The 16,554-nt window shown below is 42.1% G+C and overlaps 1 protein-coding gene across 2 annotated transcripts in view; it reads right to left on the bottom strand.

Moving 5' to 3' along the window:
* Positions 1–935: 935 nt before the first annotated feature.
* The window catches only part of LOC146829082 (magnesium transporter NIPA2-like), a 116,011-nt gene continuing 100,392 nt past the window's right edge, over positions 936–16,554 (bottom strand). For both annotated transcript variants that reach the window (XM_085607707.1, XM_085607706.1), the window contains one exon: positions 936–4,870. In XM_085607707.1, the coding sequence (XP_085463833.1) occupies positions 4,227–4,870 (644 nt within the window). In that variant the 3' untranslated portion in view covers positions 936–4,226. The remainder of the gene's footprint in view (positions 4,871–16,554) is intronic.

Genomic DNA, 16,554 nt, shown 5'->3' on the forward strand with positions numbered 1-16,554 from the left:
TTGATAGTTCTGTTTGTGATAATAGTCATTACTCTCTCCTGCTATCTGTATGACCCAATGCTCTGTTCCCTTTGTGCTTCTGTCTGTACCTTATATATGCCTGCTGAACAATATTTAGAATGAGAAATGCCCACCTAGCAATGGATTAGAATATTGATGAATTTATGAGAATAAATGTGCAAAATATTTTCTAGATCATAGGAATGTCTTTAGCTCATGCTAAAAGGACCGTATGTTAAAGATTGCAGGAATTGCGGTTAGCATGAGCTAAAAGCCATTTTGTTCCTGGCAGCCATTTTAGTTAGCCATGTGCTTTCTCCCTCTTCCAGAGCCTTGCACATGCACAGAAAGACCTCTAGCTGCCAGAATGCACCTGCCTTAGAATGTAACTGGCCGGCTGTTCTAACTGCTGTCAGCAACTCATTACTCCTCCTACTTGTTGACTGTGCATTTTCTGTATGACCATCTGTGTGTAACTCTTCTCGTGTGTACTTGTACCGCCTCCTTTTGAGCCCCTGTGTGGGTATAAAAGGCCCCTGTTCTCTGCACTCCTTAGACTGTCTCCTACAGTGGCCTGAAGGTACTGTGTGACGCAGTCTCCCTCATGCGAGGGAAATAAATGCATTGTTTTTATATTACAGCTTCCATGCCAATCTCTTCTTTGTTGGTTTAAAGGACCAGGTGTATCCGTGAACCGCCAAGAAGGTTTGTTTTTTTTTCTTCAATATAGTACTAGCTAGAACCGAAGGTATCGGAGCGCTTTAATAAAATGGGAGACCCTTAGATTCAAGTACATGCATAAATAGAGACAAAGGATATTCAGTTGAAAATATTCCTTTCATGGCGCTACTTAAAGCACATACAGGCAGACTTTCAAATATTAACAATACACTGTAATTCCATTGGTGATGTGGAAACAACAAGATGCAAGAGCATGGCAGAGTCAATAATATTTATTTAAAAATATAGATTTGTTATTTGTGCCTAGTACGGCAACATTAAGGATCTGTGTTTGTGAACATACATTAGTAACACAAGGACTTATTTCATCCATCTCCTCACGTAAAAAACAAGTATCCACTCTCCTTGTCCCAGTGTTCTTTTCATAGTTGTACAACACTACAAGTTCCACAGTTGACAAGCTGCTCTCAGCATACTTTACAAGAGGGATTTCTTTAACATTACTCACCTGGCGGTGTCTACTTTAACTCGGTAGTGCACGTTAAAGTGGCAATGACAAACATAAAACAGATTGCACCCAAACGCCTAAAAGAATATCCCAAGAACAAAGCGCAGTGGACCATGTCAGAAGTGTGAATATCAGACCCATGAACTTGTCATTTGACTACACATTTCACTTGGTGCAGCAAAATTATGCAGTAATGCCATCGGACGAACTACCAATAGTAAGGGGTTTGCTTTACACCCAGGTCCAGTATTACGGTACTATTGTAAGTTTGTTATAAAGAGTGGGTGACAGTCTGGTAATACCACCATGTTCCTCTTTGTGCAGAGCTGTAAAATTGGGACTGTTGCCGTTCTCACCACAAAATCTGCCAACTTTTAAATGCTGTAATATCTGTCCAGCAGTTGCAATCACAATTTGTGCGCAAACAATTGTTTTTCTTTACCAGAATCATGATTACTGTGGACCATGGAATGAGACCTACAGTTACTGTGGACCATGGAATGAGACCTACAGTGACTGTACCTCATGTAATGAGAGCCACAGTGTTTGTGTGCAGAATATTTTTTATGCCTTGCCCAATAAGATGAATCCCTTTGAGGAGCTATGCATCTGTCCTATCCCCAAAAGATGACTCCTCGCAGAAGAACCACCCTCGTGTAGAAGTTTATCGAGCATGCTTTTAGACCGGCATTTTTGCTAGAATAACCAATGCATGCATCAGGTCACTTCATCAATTCAAGGTGAGTAACGCAGCAAGCTTTGACACATCCCTCTCTCCTCAAAAACGCAAAAGATTCTTAGTCTTTGTTGGCCAGTATGCTACTTCTCATTTTGCAGAGAAGTAATCCATAAGACTGCTAGACCGTTGATATGAATATTTTAAAAGATTCACTCTCCTAGGTGCTAGAGGATTTGTATGGGCGTCAGGACAAGGAGTCGTTAGCATGGTACAACAGGTTCCTGCAAAATGAAACCTATTTACCAATCCTAAGGCATATGCCGCATGAAAAGATTCTTTTTGTGCACCTGGGAATACTAAATAACAGATCGTGCCTAGGGCTGCAGATTAGCAATACATTCACATGGATAAGAGAAGCCCTTTAATTAGTCATGTCGCAAGAAAACTAAAGGTTACTAAGGCATATATGGTGTTAACATTTCTCCTGTAAAGTGTAAATCGGGCCCGGAACACACATCAAACTTCAAATTCGAAACTTCCCCACCTACAGGAAAATAATACGTCCTAATATAAAAGATCAACTTAAAAAATGTGTTGAAAAACATTTCAGTGATTAGCAATTAATGACATTTTCTCGATTTGCGCATTATTGCAAACATTAATAAGGGAATTTGTTTTTCCTCCCAAAATGTTTATGAAAACATTTTTACAATCTACAAAAATATCCCACTTTCCAAACTTCTTGTACAATACAAAAGTAGATTGCAGCACCTAATTTAATCTTACTCCGAGTAAACAGAGCATCCTTTGCGTTTACTATTTTTTGGGGTGGAGGGGACGGGTACAGAGTATATACAAAGCACAACTGTTTTTGAGGACAATGGAGGCGCTACATAGAGAGGTTGAAAGGAACGCAAGTAGAGCTGGCAAAATTGTTTATAATGGTTGTGGGTGTCATAATGTGGTGAGAGCTGTCGCAAGGATTACAGTGGTGGGGGCATATTGATAACGCAGGAATTGTTTGAATAAATAAATATCGTAAGTAAATTATGACAATTATTTTTTCTGGTGATAATGAGTTGCTGTACTTTTACACACTCTAGTAAATCAAACTCATGCTTAGCCTATTATTGATGCCACATATTTTGTTCATGTGCCAACCAAGTTGGTATGAAAAATTGCTCAGAGCTATAACATACAAAAACATTTCTAGTGCAACATTGAAAAACGAAAAACTAGAATGTGCTGACGAGTATACTATATGAGGTTTGTTTAAAAACATTTAACAAAATATATGCTGATGGGAGTCTCACTCATGGGGAAAGAAGAAAAAGAAAGACTGAATGTGTAGTAAGTAGGACTGCCTGTACTGGTGATTCCGTAGGCACTGGTTAGAATATCTCTGTAAGGATGATACTCTGTGTTTGTAACCGCACAATGGCCAATCATATATTCTGGGACACACTCTAAAGAGCCAATCGATTCCCAAAAATTGTCTTGGAAATGATACAAGGAGCAGAGTCTCCTCCCTGTCCTGTGCTTTATTTTAGGAAACACAGAAAATCCCAATTCATCTCAGCTCATGGAACTATGGGCTTCATTCTCTATTGACCCTTATTCTACATACAGTTACCCAACTTACATTTTTATGATGCATGATAGAGGCCCCTGCAATACATAATCATCCATGTTGTACAAGGCAATTTTCCTGTTTGAGCCCTGATCTATTTTTCTAATATCTTCCATTTGGTTTTTTTTAATTAAAACTTTTGTTACCAGAACGAAAATCAGTTAATGTCACTTTTTCTTAATTTTCCTTCTGGTGCTCTCTTGCATCACATGCATATTTTTCTATGTACTCTTCTCATAAATAAGTTCAACTGTATATCACTATTCAGTTTTAAACAAACATGAACACAAATCAGAAAAGTTATTTTTTAGTAAGCTTAGTTCCAGTGTGTTGGTGTCCCTCCTTTTGCCTTGGATAATTGTGTGTGCTTGGATAATTAGTTTAAAGACAAGTAAACCAGGAATGGCAAAATTCTGTACGAATGATCTGTGTTTCCTTCTACCTTGTGAACAGGATGGTAACTGAGCTGCGCCAACTGGTCTGCTGACTACAGAAAGAATCTGATAAATGTATGAAGAGGCCAACTAAACTCAACAAATAGTTTCCTAATGTAACTTCCACCTGATATGACCATGTTTCTGTAAAATAAGCGAACTGGATGAAACAATTGCTTTGATATCTGCACGTTAGTACTAACGCATGGAAAAAAGTCTTATAAATGAAACAAAAGAATATTAAAAAAATAAAATAGCAATGCATTTTCAGTAGGAAAAGTAAGTAACTAAAATTTAAACTCTGCCTGTTCCACCATCGTGTTCTTCATCCGACATTGGAAAATCTTTGGTGACACCCTCTGAACCTAAAAGAGGTTTCTCTGCAGGTGACCGATAATGTCCATATTGTCCTCTGGCTGATGCTTTTGGACTGTTTGCACCTGGCATTATAATAAGGGGCAATAAGTCGGGAGTGAAGGGAATGTCCCGGTAGGCATGGAGAAGGAAAACGCCAAATACTATAGTTAAGAAGCCACTGACTGTGCCGATGATATTGTCAATTGTCATTTGCTGCCACTCTTTGAACAGGATAGCAGAGCAGGTCATGACTGCAGTGGTGAAGAGAACATAGTAAATAGGTGTGACAACAGAAGTGTTGAAGATGTCCAGCGCTTTGTTAAGGTAGTTGATTTGGACGCTGACACAGACCACAAGACAAAGTAGGAGCACCCAGCCAAGAGGCTCCTTCAGCACTGGTTCCCCAGCAAACAGCTCCTTTATTCCAATACCTAGTCCCTTTACGCAAGACACTGAGAGAGCGCCAATGGCAGAGCAAATCAGAACATACACCAGGACGTTGCTTTGGCCGATGCGCGGGCCCGCCACAAAAATTAGGAGAACGCTGCTAACCAAAATGCAGACAGCAAACACGATAAAACCTAGGAGGAAAAAAAATACATTTATTTAATATTATTGTTCATGGCATGGCAATCTCCCTCTCTCTTTTCATACAGCAGGTAGTTTAGAAGTGGCACAGCGAAAAACTGCAAATTTTAAGTCGGGACTGGTGGCTAACATTAGGCATAGAGTATTTTTTATTGCCACTACAAGCAACAGACTTTAAAAGCTCAGAACGAACATGTTAAAAAATTCCATAACAGAACCAATCTAACACACGTAATCTCTCAAATAAAGCAGTCCTCCTTCTTTTTGTTGCTACTCCTTGACAGACTAGTATTCTTGTAGCTTGGTCTTCCAAGAGAGAAAAAGTGTCTTGGTTGAAGTGTGAATATATTTTAATCAGTTCTAATTTATGGAACTGTACTTCATTAACTATGTTTCATTACTGTTAGACCTGACATTCTTAGTGTGATATTTCCCCCCCCCCCCCACATAAAAAACCTTTTGCCTTCAACTTCTGTTTTTTATTGAATTCGTTTTTGTTGGCATTAGGACTCTGCATTTTACCACTACTAACCAGAGGTAAATGCTTGTACTCTTTCCCTAAACCATGGTACAATTGGCCTACATCAGATTGGCACATTTAATTTACTTATAAATCCCGAGTATATGGTACTACATGTACCCAGGGTCTGTAAATTAAATGCTGCTAGTGGGATGTAGCCAGTAGCTTCCGCCACTACAAAAGGGTTGTGGGGGGAGGACTGGTTACTAATAATAATTTAAAAAACTTAATTGCCGCTGCCAGCTGCCTCCCGTCGCTCATGCTGGCCTCTTCCTGGGTCCCAGCAGCCCTTGGGACAGACTCCCAGCCAATCCCTGTGCTGCAGAACAGAGCTGGGATTGGGCAGGAAAGACGCTCCGCTCAGGTCATGGAGTCTGTGGGGTTTCTCCAGCCTAGCTGCTGAATGCAGCCCGGCTGGAGAAATGTAAGTGCGCATGTGTGTGTTTTGGTCAGCCTGAGACAGCCGGCCAAACACATATGTTATGTACTTAGGGAGTGCACAACCACTCCTCCTCCCCCTCCCATGCCCCGCTCCGCCGTGCACAAGTTAGCTCAGAACCGGCAAACAAAAGATAAAACTATGCTAGTGCATCGTATTATTTTGCATTTGCCGGCTCAGCACCAGGCATTGAAGCGATACTTTTCCGCTATTGGATGTAGCACTCATTGTGCCACCCATCAAAGTAACCTTTCAAACATGTCTCAGGCCCACCAATGCAGCCTGTACGGCGGTTTTAAACTGCTATTCCGGACTGGCAAAATACACCTTTTGGCAGGCTTAAACCTTTTTATTTAATACATATAAGTCACCCCCTAAGGTAAGCCCTAAAGGCTCACAGGGCAGTGTGACTGTTATTTAACAAGCATTTGCAATACAATAGGTCTTCCATTTTTTAGAGTTAAGTTGACGTTGTAAATGGTAATGCTTTATACGTATGTGTTTTGGTTTTTAGTGTATGTTGGATTGAAGTGTTTTGTATTTGTTAGTTGTGTACTTGTGTGTATTGTATTTGTGTAGTGAAATTATGTGGGAGGTTGTTCAGTGGAAAAGGATTATGGGATTAAAATATAGTGTAGATAAAGAAAGTATGTGTGGCTAAAGTAAAGTGAAAGAGGACAGAAGGAATGTGTAGGTAGACTTAGCAAGAAAGGGAATTGAATGTGATTAATCAAGAAGAATGCATCCTTGTTTTAATGCGCAGACTGGATGGAGACGTGTGATTTGGAAAGATGTGTACAGTAGGTCAGCTAGGTGTGAAAAGTACCTTGTATTGTAGTTGCTATGTAACTAGTTGGGAGTGTTTGATGTAGTTTGCTAAAAGATGGTAACGTAGATAGGCAACAAATGAATGTTGCCGAGATAGTAGCATTGATTTTGTACATGAAAATTAATGCAAAGTTATGTATGCTATTATGGTATATGTATGCTCTTTGTGTAAATATTTAAAAAATGCCTTTATGGTTGTGGAAACGCAGTCACATTTTTCAGATATTTTTATGTCTGGTACAATCCATTTTGCCAAAGGCATGAATTATAAGTAACCATTTTACAATAGGGTTGGAGATGTGCGCTTGTGTTGAGCTTCTAAAGCTATAATAAAATAGAATTGGAGCGCTCCAATATAGAAATGTTTTCTAACTTACATTGACAACTTCTTGTATATTTGTGTAATTTTAATTTTGTTTGAGAGCTAAAACCAAGGGCATAAACTATGCAATGTAAACGTATTGTAGATCATTGTGCCGATAAAAAACACAAAATAACATGTGGTGCAACAGGAAAAACATTAAAAACCTGGAACGCGCGGTAACTTATTTAAAGAATGTTATATGGCGTCCACCTATCACAGTGTAATGACATCCCAGCAGTAATTAAAATGCACCGCAAATGGTAGTGGATGTCCGTAGTATGTAAACAAAATAATTCCATTATGGTGGGGGATATTCAGTTGGTAAATTCCATAGGTGTTGTGCCTGTAACACTAAATAGAAATTAGGATCTGTAGATACGGTAGGTTAGACTACTGTTTATTTAAAAAAGAAAGTTACATTTGGGCCAACAGTGACATTAAAGAGCCAGTACGCACTGTAACATAATTAAACAATGTTCTTTGGTGTACTTGTATCACAGTGCAATTACATCCAGGGACTAATAAAAAGTCACTGCAGAAAGTTGGGGAAGTTCATAGCTACACACTCAAATGCATTACATTTAGGGAAGAATAAAAGTATGTGCAGGTGCATTAAGACCCCATGTACCTCCGTCACCGGCCCCGTCTCCTTAGCCTGCTTGTCTTCCTGGTTCTGGGTATTGAGTTCACTTTGTCTCCGTCCCGACCTATCCCCCCCCCTTGATATTCCTGTGGATCGGTAGGGTCCCCCCCAGGGGAGCACATGCTATTGTTTCCGATTGTGGGTTGCCTTGTGGACTTGTTTCTTCGTTATTTATATAAAAATGAAACCGTTGTGTGGGGTCCGGATGGTGTGGCTGCCAACGCTTCTTTCAACTCCTGTGATCTCTCTTCTGCCGCAGCGTGTGTTCTACTGTTTGTATTATATGCTCTTTCTGTTTGCTAGCGGCCGGCCTGAAGGTTGTAGGCCCATCTTTGTATATCTTTTGGATTCTGTAATAAACGGTTTAAAAAAAAAAAAAAAAAAAAAGACCATGTGCCATGAAACCTAACTAGAAATAGTAAAGGAAATGTATTATAGTAGGTAAAGCACAGATTGTGTTACAGTGCGCTTAGATCCTGGGGCGTGTTATAAATTCCCACAAAGATACAATGAGAGAGATGCGTAGCTGTGATGCCTGCAACACTAGCTACAAAAAATAATCGTGTAAATGCGTTCAGGGAAGTCTGTAGCTGCACATATAAAAGTTAAAATAAATAAAACAACAATGCCATTAGGGTTGGAGAAATGCGGCGACGGAAGTCCACAGCTGTTGTGCCTGCAACAGTAGCTACAAAGTACGGCATTTAAGTGGTTGAGGAAGCAGACAGAATGTAGACTAGTGTCTGGGATTTGTGAGGGAAGTGGTACAGCATGTGGTGAAAAGTAGGCAATGTTTGGGTTGGGGCTGCTGATCCCAGCTTAACAAAAGATGGTGAGCAGATAGTGATCAAAGGCCTTCCGACCAGACTGCCAAACGGATTGCTTGAGGGGATGTTTCCCACAAGAAGCAAATCTCCACCAAGCATAATTTCAAATCGCATCACAGAATCTGTCAACTTGCAATACTAAAATATTGATTGAATTGCATAACTCTTACATAAACTACACGCATCCTGTGCCAGTCTCATTACACACTTAGAAGAAATGCCCATTTTACCATGTCATTTTGTCAGCTAGATATTGCCTATGGGATTAAAGCTTATGATGATAAGTAATACACAATCACTCTACATGTACAATCTAATAAATCACATTTTTGAACTTTCACTGATAATGCCATTCACTCTTGGAATCCAGATGCGTCACCGAGGCCTTTCCAATCAATCGTCAACCACAGTCGCCATTAAAGTGAAAGCACAACATGGGTGCTTTTACAAAAAAAAAAAAAAGCTTTTTTTGTTGAACAAATTTTTTTTTTTTGTAAAAGCGCCCTATGCCACGCTTTATGGCGGCCGCGCCCCTTTCTTTCGGCAAGCCGTGTCTAAAGAAAGGTGCACAGCCGCCACTAAAGTGAAAGCGCGGCAAGGGGGGCTTTTACAAAAACAGAAAAAACATTTGTTTGACAAACAAATGCTTTTATTTGTAAAAGTGTCCCATGCTGCACGTCTAAAGAAAGCGGAGCATGGAGCACAATACAATGAAACAGCATGAAGAAAGGTGCCTGGCTGCCGCAAGGCGGGCTGTGGCCCCTATAGGTGACACTTTGCTCGTGTTAATGTAAAATAGGGCCCCCGCTGAAACTCTAAAACACGGCACCCGGGGACGAAATGTATTTTTAGTAAACAAGACTGACATGGAGACAAAAGGGCCTTGGGTGTGGGAAAGTGTATTGCTCTCCTGAGCAGGATGTCCTTGGGCTGTACTCCTGGCTTCAAATGGTAGCCTCTGGGCTTACTCACTCTCTTCCTGACTTCTAAAGTCTTCTTGGGCTTCCACTTGCAAATGCAGCTCACACCTTGGCCAGCCTGCCCTTTGTTTCTCTAGATAGTTTGGAGCCTAACCCAGGAAATGGAGATTGCTAGACAAAGGGGGGGGGGGGGGCAGCCATCCCTACCCACAGGCTGTCACTGAGGATAACAGTGTCACCTTCAGAACCTCCCATTAGAACACTCCTAGACCTGTGGAAGATTCAGGAGGACTACCCTGCTGCCTGAGGAAGGAAGATTAAACCCAAGCTCTCCAGACGTTACTCCAAGGGCCAGTTAGCTGACCTCCTGTTTGAATTACATGGACACAACAAACTTCCAGAGGCATCCCTGTAACTGCCTAACGGAGCAGGACCAACTGAACGTGCCTGAGCCCTGCTTCTGTAGTGGGTCCTGATCCTCTAAAAGTGCCGCCCAGGTCCTGGACCCTTTGCTGGTATAAAAACTGTGCTCATCCTGAAGAAAAGGTGGCGATATAGCCACGTGAGACCAGCACTTCGTGCTGAAAACAGCCTGTTATGACTGCAAACGCAAAGCTCCAGTGACAACCAGCTCTTTGCGCTATAGCATTGACTGTTTGCAACACCCGACCAGCTCCTCGCAGCCAACACAAACTGCACTCTTCGTGTAAACTCGAGAAGGTTACTCATCATCAGGACGAACCTGGTCCATCTATCTGACCGTGCTCCATCGCAGTCAGCCTGAACCTTTCCCGGTCCAGGGTGACTTGACAACCACGAGTGGCATTTAAAACGTACTTCATTTTTCTAAAGTGGCTTGGGATTTTTCTGGTGGTGTTTTCACTTTATTACTGTTTGAGTGCTGCATAAATGCTTTGCACATATCCTCTAAAGTTAAACTTTGTTCCTAGCTAGCAGAGGGTAAAGCACAGATTTATTTATTGACTTTTGTGCTTCACCCTGACAAGGACTGTGTTTATTATTCAACTAATAGCCCAATTTCTAACAATTACTTTAATATAAGTTTTGCATAAGGCTTCATTTGAAAGCATATTGGTTTTAAAGAGAAAATATGTAAAATTATTCTTTTTGTGAAGCAACAGTATTAATATAAAGACAACATTTATGTGGATTGATTTGAGGACATATCAGACGACCATGTTATACAGGACACGTTTTGAAATTAAATTCACTGTTTAGGCACAAGACTGCTTCAATTGTGGGTCGCGTTATTGAAGTGAGCTCACACGTGCTTGTTTGTGAGGCTTTCAATATATATCTTTCTAAACTCTACAGTGAAACATGAGTACAGACAGATCGCAAGATTTGGAGGACATTTTGAATTAACATAACGTGTATTTGTGAAGCGCACGCTCACCCGTGGGCATCTTGGTGCTGAATAACAGATCTTTGCAGATTGAAATTACGGACAAAACTATTTAGGATTCAACATTGGTAGGAGGAACAAGATTCAAAAACTTGCTTAGTTTTTGGGTACTATTGCAAGTTGGGACTTTACAGATAGTGAAGCATTAATCTGAAATTGGTGTTTGCACACATTGCACGCTGGTGAAATGGCAGTTACCAGCTTAACTGGCATAGTGGAAGGAAGTAGAAGGCTTTTGATAACTTTATTGATTTAAAATGTCAAAAGCTGATGATAGCTCCTCTGGCGTGGCAAATGAAAAGTGTCAAAAGGAGGTAATTAAATGGTTAATAGGTACACGGATAGAGCAGTCAGTTATAGGCTTTTCGATTGGTTATAAGCAAAAAGAGATCAGAAACAGTTTCTGAGGAGTATTACTAGTCCCTTTATGAAGGTGAGAAGAAGGAGTTCAGAGTATGTAAAAATAAAAAATAAAGGAAAGGAAATACACATTGAGGGAAAAACCTATGAATAGGAAGAGTTTGGGCTTAACAGAATTGGAAGGTCTTAACACTATCGTGTCTATCCTCTGTGGCACAAATGACAATCAAGTAAAACCTGTGGAAATCTTTCAAAATGTTCGTTATTAAGAGAGGAACTAATTATTTGGATGAGGTAGATTAATATGTTTTGAACCTATTAGAGGGTGAAGGTTGGAATGACAGTTCGGAAGGGGATATTGTTGTGAAGGAAAGTACAATGGGTAAGAATGATCGTCATCAAGTGAATTAATGTTTAATCAAAGTGTTTTATGCACCTGCGTAGAGCAGATTGGTGGCCTTTAGATCAAGTGAGCAACTATCTGACTTACTGAGTGAGGAGGCCTATGGATAGAGAGGTTAGAAAAGACATGAAAGCGGAGTGCTCTAGACTGGTGGTAAATAATAAGCTTGTGTGACACCGGATTTGGATTCTGATCTAAAAAGCTTTTTGTTTAAACTAGGGAGGGATCCAAGAAAAGGTTTGGAAGGCGTACTTGAGCGGAGTGAGGACCATGTACTTGGTGTGATAGGTCCTCTTGCAAAGATAATGGATAAAGCAGAAGAGGCACATTGTAAGAAAGTGCAGGTTGATGCAAGTCTTCTTTGCAGATGGAGTGAAAGATCAATTTGCTTACTAGAGGCTGCAAATATGGCATTAACTTTAGAAAGACAAAAAGGTATTTTATTTTGACTGTAAGAAATTGGGTTACTGGTTGAGGGGGTGAAAATCTTCTCAAGCAGCAACCACAATTTTCCCCAGGTTTAAGTGATAAGCAAACCCTAAATTAACCTGTGCTCAATTCTTGGGCAGCTTGACACAAAGCAGTCTGGCCTAACGCAGAGGTAAAGTATTTGTGAAACACTTCTAAGAGTAACAGAGTGACAACACACCACAAAAGGAGCCTACTACAAAGTTAGACAAAAAGAGCAATTTGTAATAAATAAAATGACCAAAATGACAAAAATCCAATTAGTAGAATCGGAGATACTCATTTTAAAGGATTTTGGTAAAAATAGCACCAAAAGGAGTAAAGTGCCAACTGTGGCTATTTGGTTGCGCCGGATAGGGACAAAGTCACAGGTTCAGGCCTACCACGATGAAGCGCAGGCTGGCTACAAGACCCAGTTAGGCCTGCTGAAGAAAGTACCTTCAATCCTGGGTTGTGGAGTGTTGTGAGGATCTGCGTCGAAGATGTGTCGCATAGCTGAAGGGGTGCATCGAGATCTGGCGAGGCTGCGGTGTGAGGTCCTGTGGCGCTAAAGATCCCGGCAACTAGGGCTTGCGATGTGAAGTCCAGAGTCGGGGTAATGCGTAGGTTTAGAGGAGCTGCGATGCAGAATCCGTAATTGAGGATGCGGTTGATGAGGGATGCAAGGGCCTGTGCGAGGATGCGTCGCACAGTGGTGGTTCCGATATGGCGACTGGCTGGGATGCAGTGTTAAATGTTAAATGTTACCGGATTTCTAAAGCTCATGGCTGCCCGTGAGCATCCCAGCGCTGAGCAGTGTGGGTCTTTGCGGAGGTCCCGATCAATGCTGCAGCGGTGATGCGTTGGTTCTGCTCGGCATTGCAAAGCAGAGGGAATTTGTCGGTTGCTCTTGCTCCATACAGCCTGGCAGAGCACTTTAGGCCCAATTCCATGGGTCCAGGACTCACGGATGGCAGAGTGCAGGTGCAAAGTTGTTGGAGCCTTCTGTCCCTGAGGCTCAAGTCAGAAGGCCAGCCAACTAGTCTTTGGAGTCTTTCTGGGTTTACGAGATGCAGGCCAAGTCCTTCCCACCCAGGCAGGAGGGAAGCAGAGAAAAGCAGCAGCAAAGCAAGCCAGTAGTCCAGAAGAGTAGCAGTTCTTCAGGTGCACAGCTGTCCTTCCTGGCAGAGTATCCACAGGTCCAGAAGTGTACTAAAGAGTTTGTGTCTGATGTCCAGTGTTTATACGCAGTTGTGCTTTTGAAGTGGGGTCGAACTTTCTAGAGGTTTCCCTTTGAAGTCCCCAGGAATCCTGACTCCCCTAGCTCCAGGCTAACTACAAGGTGTATGAAGCCCTTTGTGTGGAGGAAGGACACAGCCTATTCAAGTGTAAGTGGGGCTGTGCTCAGCTCCTCCATCCCTGCCCATGATGGCCCAGCCAGGTATACCTAAGCTCACTATTGTGTGTGATGAATACACAAAGGTTAACTGTCTATACCCAGTCATGTAACCCAGGTACAGACTGCAGGCGCTAAATGGCTAAGGCAGGACAATGCCAACTTTTTAAAAGATAATGCCAAAAGGGCGATGCTGTCGCTCCAGCTGCTGCACTGCTGAAGTGAGGAACTTTTCCTCTTGAAGTAAACCACATTTTCCTCTTTTAACCAAGGTAATCCATAGTAATCCACAATTTCATAGCTGTCAAATAATCCATGTATTCAATGTTTATGAGATCACTCTGGAGACAGTTAGGTCGAAATAGAATACTTTATTTCGCATTTTCAGATGCCATATGCTGCCAATCCTAGCTTAAAGATAGACACGTGCAGTCAACCTTCTTTTGAGCCAACACAGTAAACTATCCCAATGCATTTCAAACTTTTTAGTTCTTCATCAGGGGTACTGCAATAAATCAGAAAAAAGTGCATAAACAGTGCGCTAAATACCAGTAAATCATAATGTCACTTTCTAAAAGAGGCATTTTCAAAATCGTAATTTAAAATCCAACTTCACCATAAGTTAGGATTTTAAATTCCAATTCTAGAGACACTAAACCTGAACTGACTACCTGTTCCCATTAGGAAATTACACTTCTAAAATGGAATAAGGTAACCCCAAAGTTATCCTATGGGAAATGTAGGCCTTGCAGTAGTGAAAATTGAGTTTGAGTTTTTCACTACTAGAATCTGTAAAACCCATAAGTTCAAGTCCTACTTTTTTTTATACATTGCCTCCCTCTGGGCTGTCCAGGGCCTACTTATATGTATAACAAGCATTGGCATAGCCAATAGGTCTCGCTTTTGGGACCATATAAGTATTTAGTTATGCAGCACAATATCCTTGGAGCAACAACATCAACTATTGCATGGCTAAACACTTATAAGGTCCCAAAGGCGAGATCTATTGGCTATGCCAATGCTTGTTCAGATAGACATGGATAGATATAGGACCCAGGCAGACACCTGACCGCACTAGGATGTGGAAGCATTGACAGGGACACAGAGGTGCTGGTTCTGATTGTATCATCCTTCCATCGCGTGCGGATCTTTCACAGGGTATGAATCTGCCTATGCCATACAGGTGCAAGGGTGGAGTTTGTTTTGTATTTACGCCACTTATGCAGCTCTGAATCTGGATTCTCATTTAGTGAACATTTACCACTGGCTACATATTTTTGGCATAAATTGATGAGGTCCAAAATATTCATAGTTGTTTACCTAACGTTCAGTACATTTGTAAAACTTGCAGCTTTGTCGAGCATTTCCACCACCATTGCCCACGTGCGCCATCCTTTTTGGCACTGTGAGAACGTCACAATATGTTTTCACTCGGGCCCTATCTGTGACTAGGAAGTGTACAAAGAAAGGCAGCTTGGCTAATAGAGTCCTGTAAGGGTTGCCCGTGTGACACAGCTGTACTTGCATCTGGGGTCATTAAACATAGAAGATGTACATACCGGAATGTTATTTCTTTAGAATGTGGAATTTCAAAACCAAGCTCTTTCTCTACACCGGACGCCGACTGACTGCTATAACCAGGCTCACTTAACAACACTAACAGAACAACGTGTTTTACGACCAGACGTTTAGGCCACAGTGCCTCTGTGCACGATTTTGAAATGAACCGTGCGTATGTTTCACAGAAGTCCAAAGCAGCAGCGTAGCAAGGGCATCTCTCCTAAATGAAACGCTGTTAAAAATAAGAAAAAACGCTTCTTATCAAGAAACATTGTGCATGGGCTGAGCAGGCTGTCCATAGGAACTTACTCGCAAATGTACACGTGAAACAGATGGCGTGAAGGAGGGAAGAGGAGCGAGTGGGACAACACATGACAGTTTGCAACAGCTATGAGTTGTGGAGTTTACAACTGCCAGGGGCAGTGCATGCTTCTGTGGAGACGGCATTGTGTGTGTTTGCAAGGAATGTGGTGCCCTGCACGAGCACTTGTGTGGGAAACACGAGCTTGTGAAGCAGGGTGCATTTGTCTGAGTGTGGATGCAGGGTGCGTGGTTGTGTTCAGAAGGAGCGTGGGCTTGTATTTTAGAAGAAGAGTGCACAATTTGACCCGGGGGGCCAGACTGTGTGCTCTTCTGTTAAGAGAGGGAATGTAGGCGCCTAGTTTGTAACGCTCGTTTCGTGCCAAATGCCGCTGCCGCTGTAGAGAGTTTACTTGGCTACCAGTTGCATGGATTGGCTGGGGGAATGTATGTGTCCTATCTAAAAGTTGTGAGTGAGGGCTACATATGGGTGCGTTACACAGGGGATGCATGTTTGTGGGAAGTTGGACAATGCATGCCTGGCATGAAAGGCGCACGCCTCGCGCAGAAGAAAAAACAAGTTGCGAGACGTGCTCTGTGGTGGGGAGGGGCATTGAAGCGAGGCGCGCGCTTGGCAGAGCGAGAGGAAAGCCAGATGGCGCCTCTGCTCGTGCCTGTGCACGAAAACACGTGAAAGTTAACAAGGAGGGAGGGGGAGAAGGGAGGGGGTAGTAAAAGTGATTTGCGCGCTGTAAGGCTTAATGAGCCATAACAGAAAGCCAGATGGCGGCTGCGCGCATGCACGCGAACGTAACCGCAAGCTTGAGGCCAGCAAAAGCATGTGGTAGCACTTTGAAAACCCCACTTACTAAATGTCTCGCAAAGCACCGCATGCGCTGGCTCAGGCGAGACCTAAAAATGAAAGGTTTGGGCCTGGCAAAAAGTTAACGTTGCTAGGTTGACATGGCAGTTAAAAACTGCACACACACATGCTGCAAGGGCACGCCTGAGACATCTTTTCAAGGGCTACTTAAGTGGGTGGCACATCTAGGGCTACAGACCCACTAATAGCATTTAATTTATGGGCCCTGGGTATATGTGGTGTCATTTTACTAGGGACTTGAAAGTAAATTAAATATGCTAACTGGGGAGCAGCCAATACGACCATGTTCTAAGGACTGCACCTGCACTTTAGTACTGGTTAGCAGTGGTGAAGTGCACAGAGTCCCGAAGCCAGCAAAAAC

Source organism: Triturus cristatus, chromosome 5_2, assembly GCF_964204655.1.
Source record: "Triturus cristatus chromosome 5_2, aTriCri1.1, whole genome shotgun sequence".
Taxonomy (NCBI): domain Eukaryota; kingdom Metazoa; phylum Chordata; class Amphibia; order Caudata; family Salamandridae; genus Triturus; species Triturus cristatus.